The following is a 27421-nucleotide window of genomic DNA, read 5'->3' as shown; positions in this document are numbered from 1 at the left end:
ATGGTTCGGGCATTCAGATATGTTTAGAGACTAGAGATTTCTTTATTTTCAAGGAAACAACTATCCTACGTCAATGCCAACTCTCAAAAGGCAGATGTCTCTTTTAAAAGGACGACCCTGAACCTACTTTCAAGCCATATAATGTTGAAACCCTATCTGGAGTGTCCTCAAAAAACATGGAACTTTGCAGATCTTTGGTAGTCTCTTCCCCAGGCGGACTTTACAACAAATGAAAACTCTATCGCCTCTCAGAAAACTGATTTGCACCCTTGAAATATGGTTACATTTTTTTTATTTCATAAAATTCCATTTACATTAGCAGAACATCTCGAATAATTCAACGTCCGAAACGTTCTCGAGCCTGTAATTGTCATAGATACAAACTTGGAATTCATGCAATTCAAAAGGTTAGGAAATAAATCCTTACCCTCTGTTCTTCTGCTTATGTCCATGAAGAAATTCTATCCGGTCTTCCCGCTGAAGATCCTACAGATCCCTTCCAGTCGAAGGTCCAGGAGATTGCATCTTCATCCTCTTCGTGGGATACATTTTCGATCTGGTCTCAGGGGTTGAGCCTGGGGAGCACGAGCACGGCTTATAGCTGTAGGCCAATGCAATACAAATCTCTTACCAATTTTCAACAATTTCTTCGTTGGCCCTTTCGGGGCTCTTGGTGATGCGGGCCGTGCGTTGCGATGGAATGTGTTCGTAATCTGACTGTTTTCCTTGACTTTCCTTTTTGGGCACCTTTTGATCCTTCTGCAGCTTTTTTTCAGGAAGCTGCTTCTTGGGCAAGAATTTATCAACACTATTGATTTTATTCAGTTTCCAGTGATAGTCGTGGCGGAATATTTTGGGCTGAAAGTCGATTAGCATATGAGCGCATTGCTCCATCCTTCGAATGGTGCACATCGTGCGATCGTTTCTTACGATTTTCTTCTTTATGCTGGCTATATCTATATGCCTATCTCGGAGAGTGGTAGATTCCATCGAAGGCGCCTTCTCCTCCTCGACTGGAGGGAGCATGTCCCTTGCCCTTCGATTGGGCTCCCCGTTGCCTTCGATATTTTGCTTCGTGCTGGCTATATCAATAAGGTTATCTATATACTCCAACTGCCGATCCTTGAGACTCTGCTGCTGCTGCTGCCCGACACTCTTGTGCTTCCTTTTGACTTCTGGGAGTGTGGCAGATTCCTTTGGAGGATGGATGTCCCTTACCCTTCGATTGGGTTTCCTCTGATCGCGTTGATCCTCCTCGTGATGGCTTTCTCCGAGCCGTGCGTACCTGCTGGCCAGATCGGATGTCTCATAGCCAAACGGCGACCCCACCTGCGTGATGTTGTACTGCATTAGGTCCATGAGGCGCTGCGTTGTCCTTCCCTTCGTTTCCATGGTATTGGGGGCGAGGCTTTGCTGCTCCACGCGATGCCTTTTCAGTAGGTGACTGCTGAAGTTCTGCTGCATGGCCGCCCTTGCCAGTTCGCCTCGCCTTTCCTCAATCGGCAGCAGCGATTCGATTGCATTCCTTAGAACCGTGCTCAAAGGACCTTTTTTCGACCAGCCCGTGGTGTCTTTGCCGGTTGGCTGCTGCGGATCCCGAAGCGTATTCAAAGTATATTTATTCATTGCCCGACTCCAACAACTAAATGCTACAAGCGATTTATCTTTTTTAATGGTTTTCTCCAATGAATGGATGTATCTGATGGCTTACCGTTTTTTCTCACATTAAAACGTGTGCAAATCTTCGTTAAAACATAAAATGTACTTTTGACTGCCATAATTATCACAAAAAAAAAAATTAAAACAATATAAACTAAAAAAAAACTTAAAATTTCGACATCTAGGTTGTTTACCCTCGGAACTTAGTCAAACGAATGAGAGTTTCGAGTTTTTGGACAGCCCAAATCGACATCAATACGGAAAACCGGGCTACTAGACCAAGACCGGGCTGTAAGACTATTGTGGTATATTGTGGCATACAGTATAAACAGATATATAAGGCCAATAGTGGAAAATCATTTCAATCGACTTGCAAATGAAATTTCTGTATAAATACGGCATCATTTTACGAAATAGTGAGACTCAATCAAAATCAAAAACCAAGTAAATTGGACAATCCATCATTCTATATTAATCAAGAAAAGACTAGTAAAGAAACAAATAAATTAATAAAGGGTGAATATATCCCCATATATATATTTTATTACAGGGTAATACAGGACTTGATGTCGCTGTAACAGCTCTCTTCAGGGGAACAGCTGTAATAGATGAACAGCGCTGTTAGCAGCCCCAAGTTAATAGTCTGTTGAGGCTGTCTCCAATAACAGCCTGTTACAAAGCTCTGTATCCACTCTCTGAGAGCTGGCAGCGCTCTAGCTCTGTAGCTTTCGCTCTTAAGATCCACGCGGCTGTCAAGATCCACAAGGCTGGACTTAGCTTTTAAGCAGGAACATATGTATGTACCTTCATATATAATTAATTACATATCAATGAAGACGCTGCGGTACCCTGCAGTACGGGTCATTAATGACTCAGCTGCTGACACGTCGATGACCGCGTCACTACCCCCGATGACATAGTCGATGACCGGCCATACGCTGAGACATTGTCATCGAGCATTGCCGAAAAATTATGCACTTAATAAGCGATGATTTTTCACGAAAAATCATGCATTTTATAAGTGATGATTTTTTGGCTTAAATCATCGCTTATTAAATGCATGATTTTTGCCTAAAGATCATGCACATAATAAGCGATGATTTTTACCTAAAAATCATGCATTTTATAGGTGATGATTTTTACCTAAATATCATGCACTTAATAAGTGATGATTTTTTACGAAAAATCATGCATTTAATATAAAAAGTAATACATTGTAATTGTTTATTTTTCCAATTATTTTTATTTATTATTATTCATTATTGTCTGCTTTGTATTTTTTTTTCTCTTGAGGTCTTCTGAAAATGACTATTCTTAATGTTGTGAATAGCCTTCCGAATCACTTTTTCTGCTGGCTCGTCGGGTATTTTCATCTTCACCGCCGCTGAAATAATTTTTTATTTAACACGCGTACAACACATATTATTAATTATTTAAAAACTGCACTTACCTGATAATAATAATAATCACAGATTACATATTTTCACTTATTAAAACTCCGTGTGACGATTGGAAATAGCAAAGAACAAAGCAAAAGAGTTCTGTCGACGCAGGCGCAAAGAAGACGAAAAGATAAAACGAAGTTCTCTGCTACTGCGCACGGTCGGCAGAACCGAATTACGTTCGGCACGCGCGGAAAAGAAAGAAACAAAAGAAAAAACAAAGGGTTCGATTTGGCTGGCGTCAACGCCTCGATGACATTGTAGATGACATTCGTCATCGCTCACTGCTGGTACTGCAGGGTACTTATTCTTCGCCTACACTACTTCGACTACTTTTTTGTACTTGGACATCCTGCGGACCTATCTTCCTTTTTTTTAGGTTTTTCCTTCGAGTCATAAATAATCAAATCAAAGCCCCTGTAAAGCCACTAGATGCCAGATACCTTCCACAGAATTGGGATGCGCTTCATTAAACGCTTCAATTAGTTAACTTTCAAATGAACCAAAAGGTCTCAAGGAATGTTGCTCAATATTTAACAACTTGCGTTTGGGGTCGAAACCTTTCCAGAAAACACCTTGAACATGACTTAAGCAACCATCATCGCCATCGTCATCATCATCATCATTATACTCCTACTCGTCGCTGAAGGAGCCTCGATTCGTCCCCGACGTGCTTCTCGTTGAGTTCTTTCCATGTTATTTCTCGTTTAGAAAAATTGCTCACGCACCGGTACGTCCTTTTATAGGGGAGAAGGGAGGGCCATAGCAGGGAAGGGATATTTTGGCAGGAGAGAGGGGAGGTCGGTTGGTCGGTAGTAGATTTTAAGTGCTGGACCGTTCCGTTCCTTCGCTATTTCTCTGTGGGTTTTGCTTTGGTTTTGGTTTTGATTTTGTTTACCGCTTACCGTTCACCATCCATCCGTTTACCGTTTCACAGTTCCTCCGTCCACCGCCCACCGTCCAACGTTCGTGTATCGTTCGTCGCCTAAGCGCATTAAAAGTTTTTTTTTTTACCTTACTTTTTCTTACTCTCTCGTTGTACTCTCATGGAGGGTATGATGGTTCCTGCTGGGGGTTTGTACGTCGCTGTCTACGACCCTGATCCCTAAATTGATTTATTAGACAGGTGGGAAAATAAAATATTTATATTCCCTGTATTCATATTTAATTTCTTAGAAATATGAATCATTTCAAATTTTTAAAAACTAAGCCTGAAGACGCTTCCAAATCCCCGCTGAAAAAATCATGTGTCAATAAAATATATGGGTTCTTCCCTCAACCGATAGCAAAAGCCAATGTAAATTGTAGAATATATCTGAGATTTATTGAGAATAATCTCTCGTCGATTACTGTAGATAAAATATTGCAAAAATTCATCCGACAGAGTATTCCCTGATTCGGTTTCATCTTCATTCATTCTCTGCCTAACATTTTTGTATTCTTTATATTTTGCTGTGCACTTTATCGAAAGCACATCACGTCTTGCACCTGATTTGCTGACAATCCTCGGACAAAACAGGACAGCAAAGGACATTCCAAACAGTGCCGAAGAGAACCCATCAAAAGCAGAGGCTTAAATATATCCCATACCCAAAAACAGTGGGAGAACTTTTGCCCGACGACTTGCATACGAAATTCTATGATAATAATTAAGATTAATTGCGCCTTGGATGGCCTTTTGATAAGTAATTTCAAAGAAAGTATCAGGTTTACGCATACCAGGATCCTGGTGATGGCCTGCAGAGGTGTTGGCCAAATTAAACCTGAATTGAGACCCTAATTGACAGAAGTAGAACCATGCCTGGCATATCTATAATATGCATCTCGGGATGGCTGTCTGGCTATCTGGCAAATATGCAAAATAGTTCCATCTTCAGTGTCTGCTTTGGCTCTGGAGCCAAATGCCCTTTGTTTGTCTTAATTGTCTTTGGCTAGGGCTTATGGCAATTCCAGGGGGCTGTTGGCCAGACACAGGACATTGGCTTTCAAAATATAAGATACGCAGTAATAGGCAGTAAATGCATATGGGAAAACTGTCTAAACATCGCTTTGAAGAGTAGATTCTGCCATCCATGGCTCTTGGCGTTGCAACGCGTTGACTTTCCCTAATTGCCATCTTGTGGAGGGGAGTGGAGTCCACGCACAATGGGATTCACACATCATTCCCAAAAAGAAGCTACACGAAAGCCCTCCAGAAAACGAGCACCATGTCCTTGTCACACACATCCTGAAGCCGCAGGCCCGAATGGAAGCACAGCACAATTCCATGCAAATTCCAACTGCATCTGCATCTATCTCACATCTAGCATTTGTTGGTAATTAGATTGCAATTGGAATGGCGTTGGCGTTGGCTAACGTGGCGTATGCGCAATGCCCCCAGTGGCCTCAGTGTCCTGCCCGTTGGCTTTTCCTCTGCCGTTGACATAAATTGCTGATTATGCATAAAAGTGCAAGCCCGAAATGCAGTTGGAAAACCATTCAAGTCTTTGGCAAACTTCTTTTTGGTCAATTGAGCTGGTTACCCAGGAAATGCCAGGATGGCTTTAACCCATGGCACACCAAAGAGAAAAATAGCAATTGTATATAAAATTGGGTTAATTTTGGATGGTGTTTCGTGTAAATTTTACTCCTTTTTAAACTATAAACACAAATCTCTCTTTAGTTTCTTTTCAATCGAATATTTTCCCAATATTTGTGCCATAAAATCTCTAAAAAGCCATCTTTCAATGCAATTTTTCGTCAATAAGCCAAGGGTTAAATTGCATGTAGATATAGTGGCCGGAACGGTGCCGGGGGCGCCCCTTCAATTGGCCATTTGCCTGCACTCTGCCACAGATACTACGAGCACGAATCGTATGCATGTTGGGGATTTATTAACTGTTGAATTGGAAAAAAATGCAGACAGGACAGACACTGGACTAGGGGGGAGGGTGGAGGGTGGAGGGGGTGCCATGCACCATTAGTCTCTTGAGCCAACAAAATGCAAACAAAAATCACCCTAGTCCAGAGTCCGAGTGGGAGTTCAAGTCTGAGGTTCAAAGGAAATGGAGGAAAATGGGGGGGAAATGGTCTAGCTTTTGCATGGGTAAGCGTGGAAAGCACTGCGCTGACTAAGCATACGCAGGGAAATTGAAAAGACAACTCGCGTATCTTTGGTGAGCAGAGCAGCATTTTGTGCATAAAATTGATGAAGAATTCGAGAGCAGAAGAGTACGGGAATACTCTCGTATATAGACAAATTTGTATGCATTATTTCCTCCCTCTCTCTCACTATCTGTGTGGGGGAAGGAAGCCCCCCTGCTTATAAATCAATTGGGAATGCAAACAGCTTACTCTCTTAGCTGGCAAATAGGAAAAGAATTCCTTCCTGCTTTGCTTAAAAAAAAGTACTATGTGTACGAGATTAAAGAAATGCAAACGTTGGGATACCATGAGCTACCCTTATAGTAAGAAACACAGTAAGAGGATGGAAGTACATGGAGGAAGAATGCCAGTAGATGTAGAATGACTGTACGTGTATATAGATGACATTATCGTTCTATTTCCATGGGAATAAATGAAGAATAATATGTAAGAATATATATAATAATAAATCAGAATTATATATATCCAAGAATTCTATTAAAAGAGCAAGACAGGCAGTGAAAGGAGGTACCATGTAGATGTAGAATGACGGTAGGATCAAATGAAGACAACTGTAGATGTAGATGTAGCTGTAGAATGACTCTAAATGTAGATGTAGATGCATATGACTGGAGATGTAGAATGACTTCGTAATGAAGATTTTATAAGAATAAAGGAGCACCAATAACACTGATTCATATAGGATTTTCATCGCTGAACACGAATCTGGTCTTTAAAAGTGCCTATCAATCGAGATTTTAAGAAAAACCCTTTTTCAATCTTGTGTAGAGAATAATGTACCTTGTACAACACTCCTCCTCCGAACATCGATAACAACGATTGCGTCTAACAATTAATCAATGCATCTCAAGGGACGCTACAACAAGAAAATAATGCAACAATAACTAGCCTTGCCTCGAGCCCTACTATTGAGCCTGGTACTATTGAAGTATCTGGTCATTGCCGATTCTTCGCCTTGCGGCAACTCAATTCGCACCAAAAACCCATCAAATAAAATAATAAAAAAAAACGCGTGAGCTGTCAAAAAAATTTAATTAAATCTAAAATGCCTTAATCAATCAAAAATTTTCATGGGCGCTTGCGCTCTACTTGCAGTCCTAGGGCGGTACACCATGGCACTTTTGGAGGCCTGATTCGTGTTCAGCGATGAAAGCCCTATAGTCCCAACAGTGTAAGAGATCTTTAAGTGATTTCTCAAGCCCCCAGTCCCCAAAGTAGCCTTCCTTTTGGCACTATTATCCAAGAAATAGCTAAAAACCCATCTTTTTTAAAACCCACAATTTTAAACATTTTACGTATTGCATTTATTCTTTTTTTGTTGATTTTCTGTACTCCTTGTTATGTTTGTATCCTAAGACTAAGACTAAATTGGCTTTTTTTTATGGTTTTACAGTATTTCTTGCTTTGATTCTATTGCATAGCTGTTTCCATCCATCAATTTGGCTGAACCAGAACCCAGCACCTGGATTTCTTTCTAAAGAAGTGGCCGTGGAACATCAGCAACAGCCCGGACCACAGCCTCCACAGGGATAACAGCATGGATAGCAGTAGGGGGAGCAGCACGGTGAACAGCAGGGCGAGCAACAGGGGCTACAGCATGGACTGCAGCAGGGCCCACAGCAGGGGCTGCAGCATGGATTGCAGCAGGGACCACAGCAGGGGCTGCAGCAAGGATAACAGCCGCCACCACACATCCTGTCGCCGAATATTCGCCACTTCTTCACGGAAACAGGTGCCGGCTCTGGTTTTGGGTAACTCTTTCTTTCTTTTGATTATACCTGGCAGGGCATACTACGATAGGAACCTAAAGTTTCCAAAAGTGAATTACTACAATTTTTGCTATTTTTTATACACTTACATAGAACGAAAATTTAACAAAAAATATAGATGTTTACGGGAACAGGAATGGAAACAGACTGAGGAAAATCCCATTTCGAATATGCCTGATCTACCAAAGAATAGGGCTACTAAGATTTTCGAGTTTTTTAAAAAGGGAGAGCCGTATCCAAACATAAAATAAGATAACATTTATCTTGGTCTTGCTTGGCCATGAAAAAACTGTCAAATGAAATGAAAATGTCAGCGGCAGTTCTTCAAGGGGTTCTGTGCTTTAATTCAGGGGAAAAGCAACACTGGATAACAACCCTTATAAGCCCCCCTTAAAAATTATGGCACAATAATTAAGTGCTAATAATAATCACAATCAGACATCTTTTTTATTATATCTTTTTTAACATGGAACTTTGAAAAAAAAAACTTGTATTGGCTAATTCCAGCTGGTCCTTCGGTATTAATTTGTATTAAGTGAAAGCTAAGCAAAAGACAAACGAAATTGCAATTATATATAAATAAATATATGATATATGTATACTTACAAAAACCATTCTGTCGATGGCTTTCTTTGAAACGTAACCCGTATCTGTAGAAATCATTATTGCTGCATCCTGCAAAATCAAATTAAGAATTAGCATAAGATTGTCAAGAATAAATCTCTAAAGGACTTACCCCCAAGTCGACGATTGCGTTGCGAGAACATGTAAAACATGTTTTACCCTAATTCCAAACATATGGCCAAACACGTATCCTTTGAGTATTAAGTTGTGCTTTGAGGCATGAGGCAAATCAAGCACACAAAATTTTCATTGTGCAATTTGTGCCAACACGAGAGGCGTCACTTATCTGTGCGGAGGCATTTTCCTTGAGCAACACATTGTGCAATCGAAATCCTGCACACATCACATAAATTCCTTCCATTCGCGAATACAAGACCCATTCCTATTGGCTATGGTTGACCCAACCTCCATCAAGGGAGAGATCCTTGAGATGACTGGCGAGCATGTGGAGCAGCTCCATTCAATGTGGTCCCTCATGTTCGAGCCGAAGACATGCGAGGACTTTCTGCACAAACTCAAGGCGCACGCGGATAATTTCTATACGGATCTGCTGACCGAGTCGCGGGAGAAGCAGGCGGCCATCCTGGATGACATAGCCGCACTCCGAGCCGAGGCCAGCGACCTCACCCGACTCCTCCATGAGACGGTGGACATTGGTCAGAGGCCAACGATGTGCCACTGATCATATGGCAGCTGAAGCTGGACAAAAGCATTGAGCATCTGCGCGAGGAGCTCTTGAAACGTCGGGCGGAGATCGGGGAGCTGCTGCTCCAGCAGGAGCAGCTCTGCGAAGAGCTGGGCGCACTGCCGCTCCCTCTACTGGCGGACCCGCTGCCCCTGCCCGATGAGATGGACGGCTTTCGCGACCATCTCGACAACCTGCGCTCTCAGCGCGCAGTGCGCCAGACGGAGCTGGACCAGCTGCGCAAGGCCATCAAGCATGGCATGAAGATGCTCGAGCTGATGCCCCAGACCGATGCAGAGGATCGCCTACTGAACGATCTGAGCCACAATCTAACACCAGAGACACTAGAGCGGCTGCGGCAGATGCGCAACAGTTATGCCGGTCATGGTCTTGCTTGGCCATGAAAAAACTGTCAAATGAAACATTTTTAACATGGAACTTTGAAAAAAAAACTTGTATTGGCTAATTCCAGCTGGTCCTTCGGTATTAATTTGTATTAAGTGAAAGCTAAGCAAAAGACAAACGAAATTGCAATTATATATAAATAAATATATGATATATGTATACTTACAAAAACCATTCTGTCGATGGCTTTCTTTGAAACGTAACCCGTATCTGTAGAAATCATTATTGCTGCATCCTGCAAAATCAAATGAAGAATTAGCATAAGATTGTCAAGAATAAATCTCTAAAGGACTTACCCCCAAGTAGACGATTGCGTTGCGAGAACATGTAAAACATGTTTTACCCTAATTCCAAACATATGGCCAAACACGTATCCTTTGAGTATTGAGTTGTGTTAATCGACCATTTTTCATTTGCTTTGCTGAAGTGCGTCCAGTGCGTAGAGTGTAGGTTAGTTTTGCAGATTGGCGTAGAGTGTAATTAACTCCGCAGATTGGCGTAGAGTGTAAATAACTCCGCAGATTGGCGTAGAGTGTAGATAAGTGTGCAGATCAGAGTATAAGTGTGCAGATTAGCGTATAAGAAGTATGCTTATACATATGTATATGCTTATCGAAGTGTAGTTTGTGTATAAGAGTCTGGTAGATTGAAATGCGGTTCAATGAGTGTGGACTGGGTAGCTTAAAGTGTGGATTGTGTAGTTTGGAGTATGGAGTGTGGGCTGAATTGTGTGGAAATACTGCGGAATGGATCCATGTTAATATGCCAAAACAAATTTCACTTGTCACTACCTTTTAGCCATCATTGGAATTAGGATTTACGAATAATAATTTTTACACTTGTGATACTTTTCGCAAACAAAATTTTTTAACTCGCGTAAACATTTTTACACACAAATTTTTTTACTCAAATAATTTTCATAATTTTTTTTTCCCGAAAATAATTTTTAGTTGTTGCCTGAACGAGAGCCGGAAAACGAATGAAAAATTGTTTGGTTTTACAACTAAGGGCCTGAATATTCCAAAGGTTACAGAATACAGCCTACTGTGATGTATATTTTTTAGTGAAAAATTATATTTGTGGGGGGGGAGGAAATGGGGGTTTGTATCCTAACGACAGCTGCCCCATTTCTAAAGCACTGTAAGGTGTGGGTACTCTTATGTAAAGCCTTTGCCAAAAGTCTCGTCAGCAGGGTTTTTTTCCATTGGCCGGGGTCACTTGAGAGGCCTCTGTTGATGGAAACCGTCTTCGAGGGCATGTAGGGCTTTGCGGAAACCCAAATTGTTAAATCGCCTTCCAGCATTCGATTTACTACATATCCAAACTTGTTAGGACCGTGTCAGAGATTAGGCTTCTTCTTTTCTTGCATTTTTCTTGTACTTCGCCTCCAAGCGCACTGTCAAATTGTCTTATCTCTTGATCTTCATTTCATCTGCAAGCGAGAGCTTTGCTTCCCGACCGCAATGCACGCACACATACATACACTCTCGCAGTTGCTTTGTGGCTGTCTTTTTATTCCCGATCGTGTCTTTCGTCTTCTCTCTCAGCATCAACAATGCGAGATTGCGAGAACACGAGAGCAGGGAGTTCGGATTCTCGGCAAACGGAACCCATTTGCTCTCTCAGCAACAAAAACATTAAAATGCCATCCACACTCTGCTGACACGAGTGTCTCTCGCTCTTTCACTCTCTCAGGCCACGCTCTCAGCAAATGCGGAGCAAGGAGCAACAAACGGGAGCTTACATTGCTGCCTAGTTTCTGTCTTTGTTTTGATCGGGTGGTTCTTATATCTACATATATACAATTTTTACATAAGGACTACAGATACCCTCGTATACCACAAATTGTTATTTTTTTACACAATGGGCGATACACAATGGCGTATCAATGTAATTGCACTTTTGGAGGCCTGATTCGTGTTCAGCGAGAAAAATCCTATAATCCCAACAGTGTAGGGGATCCTTAAGTGATTTTTTAAGCACCCAGCCCCCAAATTAGCCTTCCCTTTGGCACTATTGTCCATGAAATAGTTAAAAACTAATTTTATTTGCTTAATTGTACGGATTTCATGTAGTTTCTTGCTATGATTTTATTGCATAGCTGTTTGCATCAATAAATTTGGCTGAACCAGAATCCAGCGCCTGGGGCCCCACAGGGATAGCAGCAGGGATAGGAGCAGGGATAGGAGCAGGGGGAGCAGCAGGGAGTGCAGCAGGGGCTGCAGAACGAACTGCAGCACGGACTGCAGCACGGACTGCAGCAGGGTCCACAGCAGGGGCTGCAGCAAGGAGAACAGAAAACTATTAAAATTTTTAATTTTGACAGAAAGACCACAGATACCTTCTTGTGCTGCAAATTGTTTTAATTTCCAGCATAAAGTATGCCATGATTTCATCTTCCGCATGGACTATATTTTGTAGGTGCTTAAATCGCACATTTATTTCAGCCAATCTTTGGAGCTCCAACCCTTCGGACTGTTTTGTGAAAAAATAATCTTTTTTTTCCAACTCTTCCAAGCAAAGTAAGCAAAGTCAAAATTCAAATAAAAAAACAAAATTTTAAATATTTTTTTTGGCAGGACAAAAGCAAATTACTAAAATTTTTGCTATTTTTTATACACTTACATAGAACGAAAATTCAACAATATAGATGTTTACGGGAACAGGAATGGAAACAGACTGAGGAAAATCCCATTTCAAATATGCCTGATCTACCAAAGAATAGGGCTACTAAGTTTTAAAAGTTTATTAAAAAGGGAGAGCCGTATCCAAACATAAAATAAGATAACATTTATCTTGGTCTTGCTTGGCCATGAAAAAACTGTCAAATGAAATGAAAATGTCAGCGGCAGTTCTTCAAGGGGTTCTGTGCTTTAATTCAGGGGAAAAGCAACACTGGATAACAACCCTTATAAGCCCCCCTTAAAAATTATGACACAATAATTAAGTGCTAATAATAATCACAATCAGACATCTTTTTTATTATATCTTTTTTAACATGGAACTTTGAAAAAAAAAACTTGTATTGGCTAATTCCAGCTGGTCCTTCGGTATTAATTTGTATTAAGTGAAAGCTAAGCAAAAGACAAACGAAATTGCAATTATATATAAATAAATATATGATATATGTATACTTACAAAAACCATTCTGTCGATGGCTTTCTTTGAAACGTAACCCGTATCTGTAGAAATCATTATGGCTGCATCCTGCAAAATCAAATTAAGAATTAGCATAAGATTGTCAAGAATAAATCTCTAAAGGACTTACCCCCAAGTCGACGATTGCGTTGCGAGAACATGTAAAACATGTTTTACCCTAATTCCAAACATATGGCCAAACACGTATCCTTTGAGTATTAAGTTGTGCTTTGAGGCATGAGGCAAATCAAGCACACAAAATTTTCATTGTGCAATTTGTGCCAACACGAGAGGCGTCACTTATCTGTGCGGAGGCATTTTCCTTGAGCAACACATTGTGCAATCGAAATCCTGCACACATCACATAAATTCCTTCCATTCGCGAATACAAGACCCATTCCTATTGGCTATGGTTGACCCAACCTCCATCAAGGGAGAGATCCTTGAGATGACTGGCGAGCATGTGGAGCAGCTCCATTCAATGTGGTCCCTCATGTTCGAGCCGAAGACATGCGAGGACTTTCTGCACAAACTCAAGGCGCACGCGGATAATTTCTATACGGATCTGCTGACCGAGTCGCGGGAGAAGCAGGCGGCCATCCTGGATGACATAGCCGCACTCCGAGCAGAGGCCAGCGACCTCACCCGACTCCTCCATGAGACGGTGGACATTGGTCAGAGGCCCGACGATGTGCCACTGATCATATGGCAGCTGAAGCTGGACAAAAGCATTGAGCATCTGCGCGAGGAGCTCTCGAAACGTCGGGCGGAGATCGGGGAGCTGCTGCTCCAGCAGGAGCAGCTCTGCGAAGAGCTGGGCGCACTGCCGCTCCCTCTACTGGCGGACCCGCTGCCCCTGCCCGATGAGATGGACGGCTTTCGCGACCATCTCGACAACCTGCGCTCTCAGCGCGCAGTGCGCCAGACGGAGCTGGACCAGCTGCGCAAGGCCATCAAGCATGGCATGAAGATGCTCGAGCTGATGCCCCAGACCGATGCAGAGGATCGCCTACTGAACGATCTGAGCCACAATCTAACACCAGAGACACTAGAGCGGCTGCGGCAGATGCGCAACAGTTATGCCGGTCATGGTCTTGCTTGGCCATGAAAAAACTGTCAAATGAAACATTTTTAACATGGAACTTTGAAAAAAAAAACTTGTATTGGCTAATTCCAGCTGGTCCTTCGGTATTAATTTGTATTAAGTGAAAGCTAAGCAAAAGACAAACGAAATTGCAATTATATATAAATAAATATATGATATATGTATACTTACAAAAACCATTCTGTCGATGGCTTTCTTTGAAACGTAACCCGTATCTGTAGAAATCATTATTGCTGCATCCTGCAAAATCAAATTAAGAATTAGCATAAGATTGTCAAGAATAAATCTCTAAAGGACTTACCCCCAAGTAGACGATTGCGTTGCGAGAACATGTAAAACATGTTTTACCCTAATTCCAAACATATGGCCAAACACGTATCCTTTGAGTATTGAGTTGTGTTAATCGACCATTTTTCATTTGCTTTGCTGAAGTGCGTCCAGTGCGTAGAGTGTAGGTTAGTTTTGCAGATTGGCGTAGAGTGTAAATAAGATTTCAGATTGGCGTAGAGTGTAATTAACTCCGCAGATTGGCGTAGAGTGTAAATAACTCCGCAGATTGGCGTAGAGTGTAGATAAGTGTGCAGATCAGAGTATAAGTGTGCAGATTAGCGTATAAGAAGTATGCTTATACATATGTATATGCTTATCGAAGTGTAGTTTGTGTATAAGAGTCTGGTAGATTGAAATGCGGTTCAATGAGTGTGGACTGGGTAGCTTAAAGTGTGGATTGTGTAGTTTGGAGTATGGAGTGTGGAGATACTGCGGAATGGATCCATGTTAATATGCCAAAACAAATTTCACTTGTCACTACCTTTTAGCCATCATTGGAATTAGGATTTACGAATAATAATTTTTACACTTGTGATACTTTTCACAAACAAAATTTTTTAACTCGCGTAAACATTTTTACACACAAATTTTTTTACTCAAATAATTTTCATAATTTTTTTTTCCCGAAAATAATTTTTAGTTGTTGCCTGAACGAGAGCCGGAAAACGAATGAAAATTTGTTTGGTTTTACAACTAAGGGCCTGAATATTCCAAAGGTTACAGAATACAGCCTACTGTGATGTATATGTTTTAGTGAAAAATTATATTTGTGGGGGGGGAGGAAATGGGAGTTTGTATCCTAACGACAGCTGCCCCATTTCTAAAGCACTGTAAGGTGTGGGTACTCTTATGTAAAGCCTTTGCCAAAAGTCTCGTCAGCAGGGTTTTTTTCCATTGGTCGGGGTCACTTGAGAGGCCTCTGTTGATGGAAACCGTCTTCGAGGGCATGTAGGGCTTTGCGGAAACCCAAATTGTTAAATCGCCTTCCAGCATTCGATTTACTACATATCCAAACTTGTTAGGACCGTGTCAGAGATTAGGCTTCTTCTTTTCTTGCATTTTTCTTGTACTTCGCCTCCAAGCGCACTGTCAAATTGTCTTATCTCTTGATCTTCATTTCATCTGCAAGCGAGAGCTTTGCTTCCCGACCGCAATGCACGCACACATACATACACTCTCGCAGTTGCTTTGTGGCTGTCTTTTTATTCCCGATCGTGTCTTTCGTCTTCTCTCTCAGCATCAACAATGCGAGATTGCGAGAACACGAGAGCAGGGAGTTCGGATTCTCGGCAAACGGAACCCATTTGCTCTCTCAGCAACAAAAACATTAAAATGCCATCCACACTCTGCTGACACGAGTGTCTCTCGCTCTTTCACTCTCTCAGGCCACGCTCTCAGCAAATGCGGAGCAAGGAGCAACGAACGGGAGCTTACATTGCTGCCTAGTTTCTGTCTTTGTTTTGATCGGGTGGTTCTTATATCTACATATATACAATTTTTACATAAGGACTACAGATACCCTCGTATACCACAAATTGTTATTTTTTTACACAATGGGCGATACACAATGGCGTATCAATGTAATTGCACTTTTGGAGGCCTGATTCGTGTTCAGCGAGAAAAATCCTATAATCCCAACAGTGAAGGGGATCCTTAAGTGATTTTTTAAGCACCCAGCCCCCAAATTAGCCTTCCCTTTGGCACTATTGTCCATGAAATAGTTAAAAACTAATTTTATTTGCTTAATTGTACGGATTTCATGTAGTTTCTTGTTATGATTTTATTGCATAGCTGTTTGCATCAATAAATTTGGCTGAACCAGAATCCAGCGCCTGGGGCCCCACAGGGATAGCAGCAGGGATAGGAGCAGGGATAGGAGCAGGGGGAGCAGCAGGGAGTGCAGCAGGGGCTGCAGAACGAACTGCAGCACGGACTGCAGCACGGACTGCAGCAGGGTCCACAGCAGGGGCTGCAGCAAGGAGAACAGAAAACTATTAAAATTTTAAATTTTGACAGAAAGACCACAGATACCTTCTTGTGCTGCAAATTGTTTTAATTTTCAGCATAAAGTATGCCATGATTTCATCTTCCGCATGGACTATATTTTGTAGGTGCTTAAATCGCACATTTATTTCAGCCAATCTTTGGAGCTCCAACCCTTCGGACTGTTTTGTGAAAAAATAATCTTTTTTTTCCAACTCTTCCAAGCAAAGTAAGCAAAGTCAAAATTCAAATAAAAAAACAAAATTTTAAATATTTTTTTTGGCAGGACAAAAGCAAATTACTAAAATTTTTGCTATTTTTTATACACTTACATAGAACGAAAATTCAACAATATAGATGTTTACGGGAACAGGAATGGAAACAGACTGAGGAAAATCGCATTTCAAATATGCCTGATCTACCAAAGAATAGGGCTACTAAGTTTTAAAAGTTTATTAAAAAGGGAGAGCCGTATCCAAACATAAAATAAGATAACATTTATCTTGGTCTTGCTTGGCCATGAAAAAACTGTCAAATGAAATGAAAATGTCAGCGGCAGTTCTTCAAGGGGTTCTGTGCTTTAATTCAGGGGAAAAGCAACACTGGATAACAACCCTTATAAGCCCCCCTTTAAAATTATGACACAATAATTAAGTGCTAATAATAATCACAATCAGACATCTTTTTTATTATATCTTTTTTAACATGGAACTTTGAAAAAAAAAACTTGTATTGGCTAATTCCAGCTGGTCCTTCGGTATTAATTTGTATTAAGTGAAAGCTAAGCAAAAGACAAACGAAATTGCAATTATATATAAATAAATATATGATATATGTATACTTACAAAAACCATTCTGTCGATGGCTTTCTTTGAAACGTAACCCGTATCTGTAGAAATCATTATTGCTGCATCCTGCAAAATCAAATGAAGAATAGAGTGTAATTAACTCCGCAGATTGGCGTAGAGTGTAAATAACTCCGCAGATTGGCGTAGAGTGTAGATAAGTGTGCAGATCAGAGTATAAGTGTGCAGATTAGCGTATAAGAAGTATGCTTATACATATGTATATGCTTATCGAAGTGTAGTTTGTGTATAAGAGTCTGGTAGATTGAAATGCGGTTCAATGAGTGTGGACTGGGTAGCTTAAAGTGTGGATTGTGTAGTTTGGAGTATGAAGTGTGGGCTGAATTGTGTGGAGATACTGCGGAATGGATCCATGTTAACAGCCAAAACAAATTTCACTTGTCACTACCTTTTAGCCATCATTGGAATTAGGATTTACGAATAATAATTTTTACACTTGTGATACTTTTCACAAACAAAATTTTTTAACTCGCGTAAACATTTTTACACACAAATTTTTTTACTCAAATAATTTTCATAATTTTTTTTTCCCGAAAATAATTTTTAGTTGTTGCCTGAACGAGAGCCGGAAAACGAATGAAAAATTGTTTGGTTTTACAACTAAGGGCCTGAATATTCCAAAGGTTACAGAATACAGCCTACTGTGATGTATATTTTTTAGTGAAAAATTATATTTGTGGGGGGGGAGGAAATGGGGGTTTGTATCCCAACGACAGCTGCCCCATTTCTAAAGCACTGTAAGGTGTGGGTACTCTTATGTAAAGCCTTTGCCAAAAGTCTCGTCAGCAGGGTTTTTTTCCATTGGTCGGGGTCACTTGAGAGGACTCTGTTGATGGAAACCGTCTTCGAGGGCATGTAGGGCTTTGCGGAAACCCAAATTGTTAAATCGCCTTCCAGCATTCGATTTACTACATATCCAAACTTGTTAGGACCGTGTCAGAGATTAGGCTTCTTCTTTTCTTGCATTTTTCTTGTACTTCGCCTCCAAGCGCACTGTCAAATTGTCTTATCTCTTGATCTTCATTTCATCTGCAAGCGAGAGCTTTGCTTCCCGACCGCAATGCACGCACACATACATACACTCTCGCAGTTGCTTTGTGGCTGTCTTTTTATTCCCGATCGTGTCTTTCGTCTGCTCTCTCAGCATCAACAATGCGAGATTGCGAGAACACGAGAGCAGGGAGTTCGGATTCTCGGCAAACGGAACCCATTTGCTCTCTCAGCAACAAAAACATTAAAATGCCATCCACACTCTGCTGACACGAGTGTCTCTCGCTCTTTCACTCTCTCAGGCCACGCTCTCAGCAAATGCGGAGCAAGGAGCAACGAACGGGAGCTTACATTGCTGCCTAGTTTCTGTCTTTGTTTTGATCGGGTGGTTCTTATATCTACATATATACAATTTTTACATAAGGACTACAGATACCCTCGTATACCACAAATTGTTATTTTTTTACACAATGGGCGATACACAATGGCGTATCAATGTAATTGCACTTTTGGAGGCCTGATTCGTGTTCAGCGAGAAAAATCCTATAATCCCAACAGTGTAGGGGATCCTTAAGTGATTTTTTAAGCACCCAGCCCCCAAATTAGCCTTCCCTTTGGCACTATTGTCCATGAAATAGTTAAAAACTAATTTTATTTGCTTAATTGTACGGATTTCATGTAGTTTCTTGTTATGATTTTATTGCATAGCTGTTTGCATCAATAAATTTGGCTGAACCAGAATCCAGCGCCTGGGGCCCCACAGGGATAGCAGCAGGGATAGGAGCAGGGGGAGCAGCAGGGAGTGCAGCAGGGGCTGCAGCACGGACTGCGGCACGGACTGCAGCAGGGTCCACAGCAGGGGCTGCAGCACGGACCGAAGCAGGGTCCACAGCAGGGGCTGCAGCACGGACCGCAGCACGGACTGCAGCACGGACTGCAGCAGGGTCCACAGCAGGGGCTGCAGCAAGGAGAACAGAAAACTATTAAAATTTTAAATTTTGACAGAAAGACCACAGATACCTTCTTGTGCTGCAAATTGTTTTAATTTCCAGCATAAAGTATGCCATGATTTCATCTTCCGCATGGACTATATTTTGTAGGTGCTTAAATCGCACATTTATTTCAGCCAATCTTTGGAGCTCCAACCCTTCGGACTGTTTTGTGAAATAATATTCAATTTTTTCCAACTCTTCCAAGCAAAGTAAGCAAAGTCAAAATTCAACTAAAAAAACAAAATTTTAAATATTTTTTTTGGCAGGACAAAAGCAAATTACTAAAATTTTTGCTATTTTTTATACACTTACATAGAACGAAAATTCAACAATATAGATGTTTACGGGAACAGGAATGGAAACAGACTGAGGAAAATCCCATTTCAAATATGCCTGATCTACCAAAGAATAGGGCTACTAAGTTTTAAAAGTTTATTAAAAAGGGAGAGCCGTATCCAAACATAAAATAAGATAACATTTATCTTGGTCTTGCTTGGCCATGAAAAAACTGTCAAATGAAATGAAAATGTCAGCGGCAGTTCTTCAAGGGGTTCTGTGCTTTAATTCAGGGGAAAAGCAACACTGGATAACAACCCTTATAAGCCCCCCTTAAAAATTATGACACAATAATTAAGTGCTAATAATAATCACAATCAGACATCTTTTTTATTATATCTTTTTTAACATGGAACTTTGAAAAAAAAAACTTGTATTGGCTAATTCCAGCTGGTCCTTCGGTATTAATTTGTATTAAGTGAAAGCTAAGCAAAAGACAAACGAAATTGCAATTATATATAAATAAATATATGATATATGTATACTTACAAAAACCATTCTGTCGATGGCTTTCTTTGAAACGTAACCCGTATCTGTAGAAATCATTATGGCTGCATCCTGCAAAATCAAATTAAGAATTAGCATAAGATTGTCAAGAATAAATCTCTAAAGGACTTACCCCCAAGTCGACGATTGCGTTGCGAGAACATGTAAAACATGTTTTACCCTAATTCCAAACATATGGCCAAACACGTATCCTTTGAGTATTAAGTTGTGCTTTGAGGCATGAGGCAAATCAAGCACACAAAATTTTCATTGTGCAATTTGTGCCAACACGAGAGGCGTCACTTATCTGTGCGGAGGCATTTTCCTTGAGCAACACATTGTGCAATCGAAATCCTGCACACATCACATAAATTCCTTCCATTCGCGAATACAAGACCCATTCCTATTGGCTATGGTTGACCCAACCTCCATCAAGGGAGAGATCCTTGAGATGACTGGCGAGCATGTGGAGCAGCTCCATTCAATGTGGTCCCTCATGTTCGAGCCGAAGACATGCGAGGACTTTCTGCACAAACTCAAGGCGCACGCGGATAATTTCTATACGGATCTGCTGACCGAGTCGCGGGAGAAGCAGGCGGCCATCCTGGATGACATAGCCGCACTCCGAGCAGAGGCCAGCGACCTCACCCGACTCCTCCATGAGACGGTGGACATTGGTCAGAGGCCCGACGATGTGCCACTGATCATATGGCAGCTGAAGCTGGACAAAAGCATTGAGCATCTGCGCGAGGAGCTCTCGAAACGTCGGGCGGAGATCGGGGAGCTGCTGCTCCAGCAGGAGCAGCTCTGCGAAGAGCTGGGCTCACTGCCGCTCCCTCTACTTGCGGACCCGCTGCCCCTGCCCGATGAGATGGACGGCTTTCGCGACCATCTCGACAACCTGCGCTCTCAGCGCGCAGTGCGCCAGACGGAGCTGGACCAGCTGCGCAAGGCCATCAAGCATGGCATGAAGATGCTTGAGCTGATGCCCCAGACCGATGCAGAGGATCGCCTACTGAACGATCTGAGCCACAATCTAACACCAGAGACACTAGAGCGGCTGCGGCAGATGCGCAACAGTTATGCCGGTCATGGTCTTGCTTGGCCATGAAAAAACTGTCAAATGAAACATTTTTAACATGGAACTTTGAAAAAAAAACTTGTATTGGCTAATTCCAGCTGGTCCTTCGGTATTAATTTGTATTAAGTGAAAGCTAAGCAAAAGACAAACGAAATTGCAATTATATATAAATAAATATATGATATATGTATACTTACAAAAACCATTCTGTCGATGGCTTTCTTTGAAACGTAACCCGTATCTGTAGAAATCATTATTGCTGCATCCTGCAAAATCAAATGAAGAATAGAGTGTAATTAACTCCGCAGATTGGCGTAGAGTGTAAATAACTCCGCAGATTGGCGTAGAGTGTAGATAAGTGTGCAGATCAGAGTATAAGTGTGCAGATTAGCGTATAAGAAGTATGCTTATACATATGTATATGCTTATCGAAGTGTAGTTTGTGTATAAGAGTCTGGTAGATTGAAATGCGGTTCAATGAGTGTGGACTGGGTAGCTTAAAGTGTGGATTGTGTAGTTTGGAGTATGGAGTGTGGGCTGAATTGTGTGGAGATACTGCGGAATGGATCCATGTTAACAGCCAAAACAAATTTCACTTGTCACTACCTTTTAGCCATCATTGGAATTAGGATTTACGAATAATAATTTTTACACTTGTGATACTTTTCACAAACAAAATTTTTTAACTCGCGTAAACATTTTTACACACAAATTTTTTTACTCAAATAATTTTCATAATTTTTTTTTCCCGAAAATAATTTTTAGTTGTTGCCTGAACGAGAGCCGGAAAACGAATGAAAAATTGTTTGGTTTTACAACTAAGGGCCTGAATATTCCAAAGGTTACAGAATACAGCCTACTGTGATGTATATTTTTTAGTGAAAAATTATATTTGTGGGGGGGGAGGAAATGGGGGTTTGTATCCTAACGACAGCTGCCCCATTTCTAAAGCACTGTAAGGTGTGGGTACTCTTATGTAAAGCCTTTGCCAAAAGTCTCGTCAGCAGGGTTTTTTTCCATTGGTCGGGGTCACTTGAGAGGCCTCTGTTGATGGAAACCGTCTTCGAGGGCATGTAGGGCTTTGCGGAAACCCAAATTTTTAAATCGCCTTCCAGCATTCGATTTACTACATATCCAAACTTGTTAGGACCGTGTCAGAGATTAGGCTTCTTCTTTTCTTGCATTTTTCTTGTACTTCGCCTCCAAGCGCACTGTCAAATTGTCTTATCTCTTGATCTTCATTTCATCTGCAAGCGAGAGCTTTGCTTCCCGACCGCAATGCACGCACACATACATACACTCTCGCAGTTGCTTTGTGGCTGTCTTTTTATTCCCGATCGTGTCTTTCGTCTTCTCTCTCAGCATCAACAATGCGAGATTGCGAGAACACGAGAGCAGGGAGCTCGGATTCTCGGCAAACGGAACCCATTTGCTCTCTCAGCAACAAAAACATTAAAATGCCATCCACACTCTGCTGACACGAGTGTCTCTCGCTCTTTCACTCTCTCAGGCCACGCTCTCAGCAAATGCGGAGCAAGGAGCAACGAACGGGAGCTTACATTGCTGCCTAGTTTCTGTCTTTGTTTTGATCGGGTGGTTCTTATATCTACATATATACAATTTTTACATAAGGACTACAGATACCCTCGTATACCACAAATTGTTATTTTTTTACACAATGGGCGATACACAATGGCGTATCAATGTAATTGCACTTTTGGAGGCCTGATTCGTGTTCAGCGAGAAAAATCCTATAATCCCAACAGTGTAGGGGATCCTTAAGTGATTTTTTAAGCACCCAGCCCCCAAATTAGCCTTCCCTTTGGCACTATTGTCCATGAAATAGTTAAAAACTAATTTTATTTGCTTAATTGTACGGATTTCATGTAGTTTCTTGTTATGATTTTATTGCATAGCTGTTTGCATCAATAAATTTGGCTGAACCAGAATCCAGCGCCTGGGGCCCCACAGGGATAGCAGCAGGGATAGGAGCAGGGGGAGCAGCAGGGAGTGCAGCAGGGGCTGCAGCACGGACTGCGGCACGGACTGCAGCAGGGTCCACAGCAGGGGCTGCAGCACGGACCGAAGCAGGGTCCACAGCAGGGGCTGCAGCACGGACCGCAGCACGGACTGCAGCACGGACTGCAGCAGGGTCCACAGCAGGGGCTGCAGCAAGAAGAACAGAAAACTATTAAAATTTTAAATTTTGACAGAAAGACCACAGATACCTTCTTGTGCTGCAAATTGTTTTAATTTCCAGCATAAAGTATGCCATGATTTCATCTTCCGCATGGACTATATTTTGTAGGTGCTTAAATCGCACATTTATTTCAGCCAATCTTTGGAGCTCCAACCCTTCGGACTGTTTTGTGAAATAATATTCAATTTTTTCCAACTCTTCCAAGCAAAGTAAGCAAAGTCAAAATTCAACTAAAAAAACAAAATTTTAAATATTTTTTTTGGCAGGACAAAAGCAAATTACTAAAATTTTTGCTATTTTTTATACACTTACATAGAACGAAAATTCAACAATATAGATGTTTACGGGAACAGGAATGGAAACAGACTGAGGAAAATCCCATTTCAAATATGCCTGATCTACCAAAGAATAGGGCTACTAAGTTTTAAAAGTTTATTAAAAAGGGAGAGCCGTATCCAAACATAAAATAAGATAACATTTATCTTGGTCTTGCTTGGCCATGAAAAAACTGTCAAATGAAATGAAAATGTCAGCGGCAGTTCTTCAAGGGGTTCTGTGCTTTAATTCAGGGGAAAAGCAACACTGGATAACAACCCTTATAAGCCCCCCTTAAAAATTATGACACAATAATTAAGTGCTAATAATAATCACAATCAGACATCTTTTTTATTATATCTTTTTTAACATGGAACTTTGAAAAAAAAAACTTGTATTGGCTAATTCCAGCTGGTCCTTCGGTATTAATTTGTATTAAGTGAAAGCTAAGCAAAAGACAAACGAAATTGCAATTATATATAAATAAATATATGATATATGTATACTTACAAAAACCATTCTGTCGATGGCTTTCTTTGAAACGTAACCCGTATCTGTAGAAATCATTATTGCTGCATCCTGCAAAATCAAATTAAGAATTAGCATAAGATTGTCAAGAATAAATCTCTAAAGGACTTACCCCCAAGTCGACGATTGCGTTGCGAGAACATGTAAAACATGTTTTACCCTAATTCCAAACATATGGCCAAACACGTATCCTTTGAGTATTAAGTTGTGCTTTGAGGCATGAGGCAAATCAAGCACACAAAATTTTCATTGTGCAATTTGTGCCAACACGAGAGGCGTCACTTATCTGTGCGGAGGCATTTTCCTTGAGCAACACATTGTGCAATCGAAATCCTGCACACATCACATAAATTCCTTCCATTCGCGAATACAAGACCCATTCCTATTGGCTATGGTTGACCCAACCTCCATCAAGGGAGAGATCCTTGAGATGACTGGCGAGCATGTGGAGCAGCTCCATTCAATGTGGTCCCTCATGTTCGAGCCGAAGACATGCGAGGACTTTCTGCACAAACTCAAGGCGCACGCGGATAATTTCTATACGGATCTGCTGACCGAGTCGCGGGAGAAGCAGGCGGCCATCCTGGATGACATAGCCGCACTCCGAGCAGAGGCCAGCGACCTCACCCGACTCCTCCATGAGACGGTGGACATTGGTCAGAGGCCCGACGATGTGCCACTGATCATATGGCAGCTGAAGCTGGACAAAAGCATTGAGCATCTGCGCGAGGAGCTCTCGAAACGTCGGGCGGAGATCGGGGAGCTGCTGCTCCAGCAGGAGCAGCTCTGCGAAGAGCTGGGCTCACTGCCGCTCCCTCTACTTGCGGACCCGCTGCCCCTGCCCGATGAGATGGACGGCTTTCGCGACCATCTCGACAACCTGCGCTCTCAGCGCGCAGTGCGCCAGACGGAGCTGGACCAGCTGCGCAAGGCCATCAAGCATGGCATGAAGATGCTTGAGCTGATGCCCCAGACCGATGCAGAGGATCGCCTACTGAACGATCTGAGCCACAATCTAACACCAGAGACACTAGAGCGGCTGCGGCAGATGCGCAACAGTTATGCCGGTCATGGTCTTGCTTGGCCATGAAAAAACTGTCAAATGAAACATTTTTAACATGGAACTTTGAAAAAAAAACTTGTATTGGCTAATTCCAGCTGGTCCTTCGGTATTAATTTGTATTAAGTGAAAGCTAAGCAAAAGACAAACGAAATTGCAATTATATATAAATAAATATATGATATATGTATACTTACAAAAACCATTCTGTCGATGGCTTTCTTTGAAACGTAACCCGTATCTGTAGAAATCATTATTGCTGCATCCTGCAAAATCAAATGAAGAATAGAGTGTAATTAACTCCGCAGATTGGCGTAGAGTGTAAATAACTCCGCAGATTGGCGTAGAGTGTAGATAAGTGTGCAGATCAGAGTATAAGTGTGCAGATTAGCGTATAAGAAGTATGCTTATACATATGTATATGCTTATCGAAGTGTAGTTTGTGTATAAGAGTCTGGTAGATTGAAATGCGGTTCAATGAGTGTGGACTGGGTAGCTTAAAGTGTGGATTGTGTAGTTTGGAGTATGGAGTGTGGGCTGAATTGTGTGGAGATACTGCGGAATGGATCCATGTTAACAGCCAAAACAAATTTCACTTGTCACTACCTTTTAGCCATCATTGGAATTAGGATTTACGAATAATAATTTTTACACTTGTGATACTTTTCACAAACAAAATTTTTTAACTCGCGTAAACATTTTTACACACAAATTTTTTTACTCAAATAATTTTCATAATTTTTTTTTCCCGAAAATAATTTTTAGTTGTTGCCTGAACGAGAGCCGGAAAACGAATGAAAAATTGTTTGGTTTTACAACTAAGGGCCTGAATATTCCAAAGGTTACAGAATACAGCCTACTGTGATGTATATTTTTTAGTGAAAAATTATATTTGTGGGGGGGGAGGAAATGGGGGTTTGTATCCTAACGACAGCTGCCCCATTTCTAAAGCACTGTAAGGTGTGGGTACTCTTATGTAAAGCCTTTGCCAAAAGTCTCGTCAGCAGGGTTTTTTTCCATTGGTCGGGGTCACTTGAGAGGCCTCTGTTGATGGAAACCGTCTTCGAGGGCATGTAGGGCTTTGCGGAAACCCAAATTTTTAAATCGCCTTCCAGCATTCGATTTACTACATATCCAAACTTGTTAGGACCGTGTCAGAGATTAGGCTTCTTCTTTTCTTGCATTTTTCTTGTACTTCGCCTCCAAGCGCACTGTCAAATTGTCTTATCTCTTGATCTTCATTTCATCTGCAAGCGAGAGCTTTGCTTCCCGACCGCAATGCACGCACACATACATACACTCTCGCAGTTGCTTTGTGGCTGTCTTTTTATTCCCGATCGTGTCTTTCGTCTTCTCTCTCAGCATCAACAATGCGAGATTGCGAGAACACGAGAGCAGGGAGTTCGGATTCTCGGCAAACGGAACCCATTTGCTCTCTCAGCAACAAAAACATTAAAATGCCATCCACACTCTGCTGACACGAGTGTCTCTCGCTCTTTCACTCTCTCAGGCCACGCTCTCAGCAAATGCGGAGCAAGGAGCAACGAACGGGAGCTTACATTGCTGCCTAGTTTCTGTCTTTGTTTTGATCGGGTGGTTCTTATATCTACATATATACAATTTTTACATAAGGACTACAGATACCCTCGTATACCACAAATTGTTATTTTTTTACACAATGGGCGATACACAATGGCGTATCAATGTAATTGCACTTTTGGAGGCCTGATTCGTGTTCAGCGAGAAAAATCCTATAATCCCAACAGTGTAGGGGATCCTTAAGTGATTTTTTAAGCACCCAGCCCCCAAATTAGCCTTCCCTTTGGCACTATTGTCCATGAAATAGTTAAAAACTAATTTTATTTGCTTAATTGTACGGATTTCATGTAGTTTCTTGTTATGATTTTATTGCATAGCTGTTTGCATCAATAAATTTGGCTGAACCAGAATCCAGCGCCTGGGGCCCCACAGGGATAGCAGCAGGGATAGGAGCAGGGGAGCAGCAGGGAGTGCAGCAGGGGCTGCAGCACGGACTGCGGCACGGACTGCAGCAGGGTCCACAGCAGGGGCTGCAGCACGGACCGAAGCAGGGTCCACAGCAGGGGCTGCAGCACGGACCGCAGCACGGACTGCAGCACGGACTGCAGCAGGGTCCACAGCAGGGGCTGCAGCAAGGAGAACAGAAAACTATTAAAATTTTAAATTTTGACAGAAAGACCACAGATACCTTCTTGTGCTGCAAATTGTTTTAATTTCCAGCATAAAGTATGCCATGATTTCATC

At 41.6% G+C, this 27421-nt stretch overlaps 2 protein-coding genes and 5 long non-coding RNA genes across 22 annotated transcripts; all 7 read right to left on the bottom strand.

Annotated features, from left to right (window-relative positions):
• Window positions 1-275: 275 nt before the first annotated feature.
• Window positions 276-1877, bottom strand: LOC108151266. Of its 2 annotated transcripts, XM_033393467.1 has the most exons (5): window positions 1712-1877; window positions 931-1649; window positions 632-858; window positions 428-575; window positions 276-361 (listed from the first exon to the last, which is right to left on the bottom strand). In XM_033393467.1, exons 1-4 carry the CDS (start codon window positions 1776-1778, stop codon window positions 563-565), a joined length of 1026 nt encoding a protein of 341 aa, XP_033249358.1. In that variant the 5' UTR covers window positions 1779-1877; the 3' UTR covers window positions 276-361; window positions 428-562. The 2 variants fall into 2 exon arrangements, with proteins under 2 accessions (XP_033249358.1, XP_017135277.1); XM_017279788.2 differs by having other exon boundaries at window positions 632-1649.
• Window positions 1878-2953: 1076 nt separating this feature from the next.
• On the bottom strand, window positions 2954-3174 carry LOC117189003. Its single transcript, XR_004473059.1, has 2 exons — window positions 3110-3174; window positions 2954-3043 (listed from the first exon to the last, which is right to left on the bottom strand). It is a non-coding gene; the product is annotated as an uncharacterized LOC117189003 (long non-coding RNA).
• A 4351-nt stretch (window positions 3175-7525) lies between these two features.
• Window positions 7526-8803, bottom strand: LOC117188607. Its single transcript, XR_004472721.1, has 4 exons — window positions 8751-8803; window positions 8621-8689; window positions 8104-8556; window positions 7526-8049 (listed from the first exon to the last, which is right to left on the bottom strand). It is a non-coding gene; the product is annotated as an uncharacterized LOC117188607 (long non-coding RNA).
• Window positions 8804-9696: 893 nt separating this feature from the next.
• Window positions 9697-13016, bottom strand: LOC117188602. Of its 3 annotated transcripts, none has more exons than XR_004472710.1 (8): window positions 12997-13015; window positions 12867-12935; window positions 12354-12802; window positions 12070-12238; window positions 10520-12029; window positions 10025-10467; window positions 9895-9963; window positions 9697-9830 (listed from the first exon to the last, which is right to left on the bottom strand). It is a non-coding gene; the product is annotated as an uncharacterized LOC117188602 (long non-coding RNA). The 3 variants fall into 3 exon arrangements; XR_004472709.1 differs by having other exon boundaries at window positions 10520-12007; XR_004472711.1 differs by lacking the exon at window positions 10025-10467 and having other exon boundaries at window positions 10520-12007; window positions 12997-13016.
• A 926-nt stretch (window positions 13017-13942) lies between these two features.
• Window positions 13943-20265, bottom strand: LOC117188600. 9 transcript variants are annotated; one of them, XR_004472692.1, is made up of 12 exons: window positions 20088-20265; window positions 19958-20026; window positions 19445-19893; window positions 19161-19362; window positions 17539-19098; window positions 17130-17198; window positions 16617-17065; window positions 16333-16501; window positions 14783-16270; window positions 14273-14730; window positions 14143-14211; window positions 13943-14078 (listed from the first exon to the last, which is right to left on the bottom strand). XR_004472692.1 is itself a non-coding variant. In XM_033392604.1 (3 exons), the coding sequence occupies exons 2-3, from the start codon at window positions 19205-19207 to the stop codon at window positions 18838-18840; spliced, it is 330 nt and encodes a 109-aa protein (XP_033248495.1). In that variant the 5' UTR covers window positions 19208-19362; window positions 19445-19736; the 3' UTR covers window positions 18774-18837. The 9 variants fall into 9 exon arrangements, 1 of the variants encoding a protein (XP_033248495.1); XR_004472694.1 differs by having other exon boundaries at window positions 17539-19002; XR_004472693.1 differs by having other exon boundaries at window positions 19161-19294.
• A 768-nt stretch (window positions 20266-21033) lies between these two features.
• Window positions 21034-24368, bottom strand: LOC117188603. 4 transcript variants are annotated; one of them, XR_004472712.1, is made up of 7 exons: window positions 24191-24368; window positions 24061-24129; window positions 23548-23996; window positions 23264-23465; window positions 21642-23201; window positions 21233-21301; window positions 21034-21168 (listed from the first exon to the last, which is right to left on the bottom strand). It is a non-coding gene; the product is annotated as an uncharacterized LOC117188603 (long non-coding RNA). The 4 variants fall into 4 exon arrangements; XR_004472714.1 differs by having other exon boundaries at window positions 21642-23105; XR_004472713.1 differs by having other exon boundaries at window positions 23264-23397.
• Window positions 24369-25136: 768 nt separating this feature from the next.
• LOC117188604 lies at window positions 25137-25945 on the bottom strand. Of its 2 annotated transcripts, XR_004472716.1 has the most exons (3): window positions 25745-25945; window positions 25336-25404; window positions 25137-25271 (listed from the first exon to the last, which is right to left on the bottom strand). It is a non-coding gene; the product is annotated as an uncharacterized LOC117188604 (long non-coding RNA). The 2 variants fall into 2 exon arrangements; XR_004472717.1 differs by lacking the exons at window positions 25137-25271; window positions 25336-25404 and adding an exon at window positions 25432-25693 and having other exon boundaries at window positions 25745-25938.
• Window positions 25946-27421: the final 1476 nt, after the last annotated feature.

Source organism: Drosophila miranda, chromosome 4 (assembly GCF_003369915.1).
Source record: "Drosophila miranda strain MSH22 chromosome 4, D.miranda_PacBio2.1, whole genome shotgun sequence".
Lineage (NCBI taxonomy): Eukaryota > Metazoa > Arthropoda > Insecta > Diptera > Drosophilidae > Drosophila > Drosophila miranda.
This window is presented reverse-complemented; position numbering and strand designations above follow the sequence as displayed.

Bases quoted from the DNA above. Each gene is read 5' to 3' on its own strand.
- LOC108151266 (XM_017279788.2), bottom strand. From the start codon at position 1,778: ATGGCAGTCAAAAGTACATTTTATGTTTTAACGAAGATTTGCACACGT. The intron at 1,650-1,711 runs GTAAGCCATCAG...AATCGCTTGTAG, and splicing joins TTTTAATGTGAGAAAAAACG to CATTTAGTTGTTGGAGTCGG.
- LOC117188600 (XM_033392604.1), bottom strand. From the start codon at position 19,207: ATGGCATACTTTATGCTGGAAATTAAAACAATTTGCAGCACAAGAAG. The intron at 19,121-19,160 runs GTATCTGTGGTC...AAATTTTAATAG, and splicing joins ACAATTTGCAGCACAAGAAG to TTTTCTGTTCTCCTTGCTGC.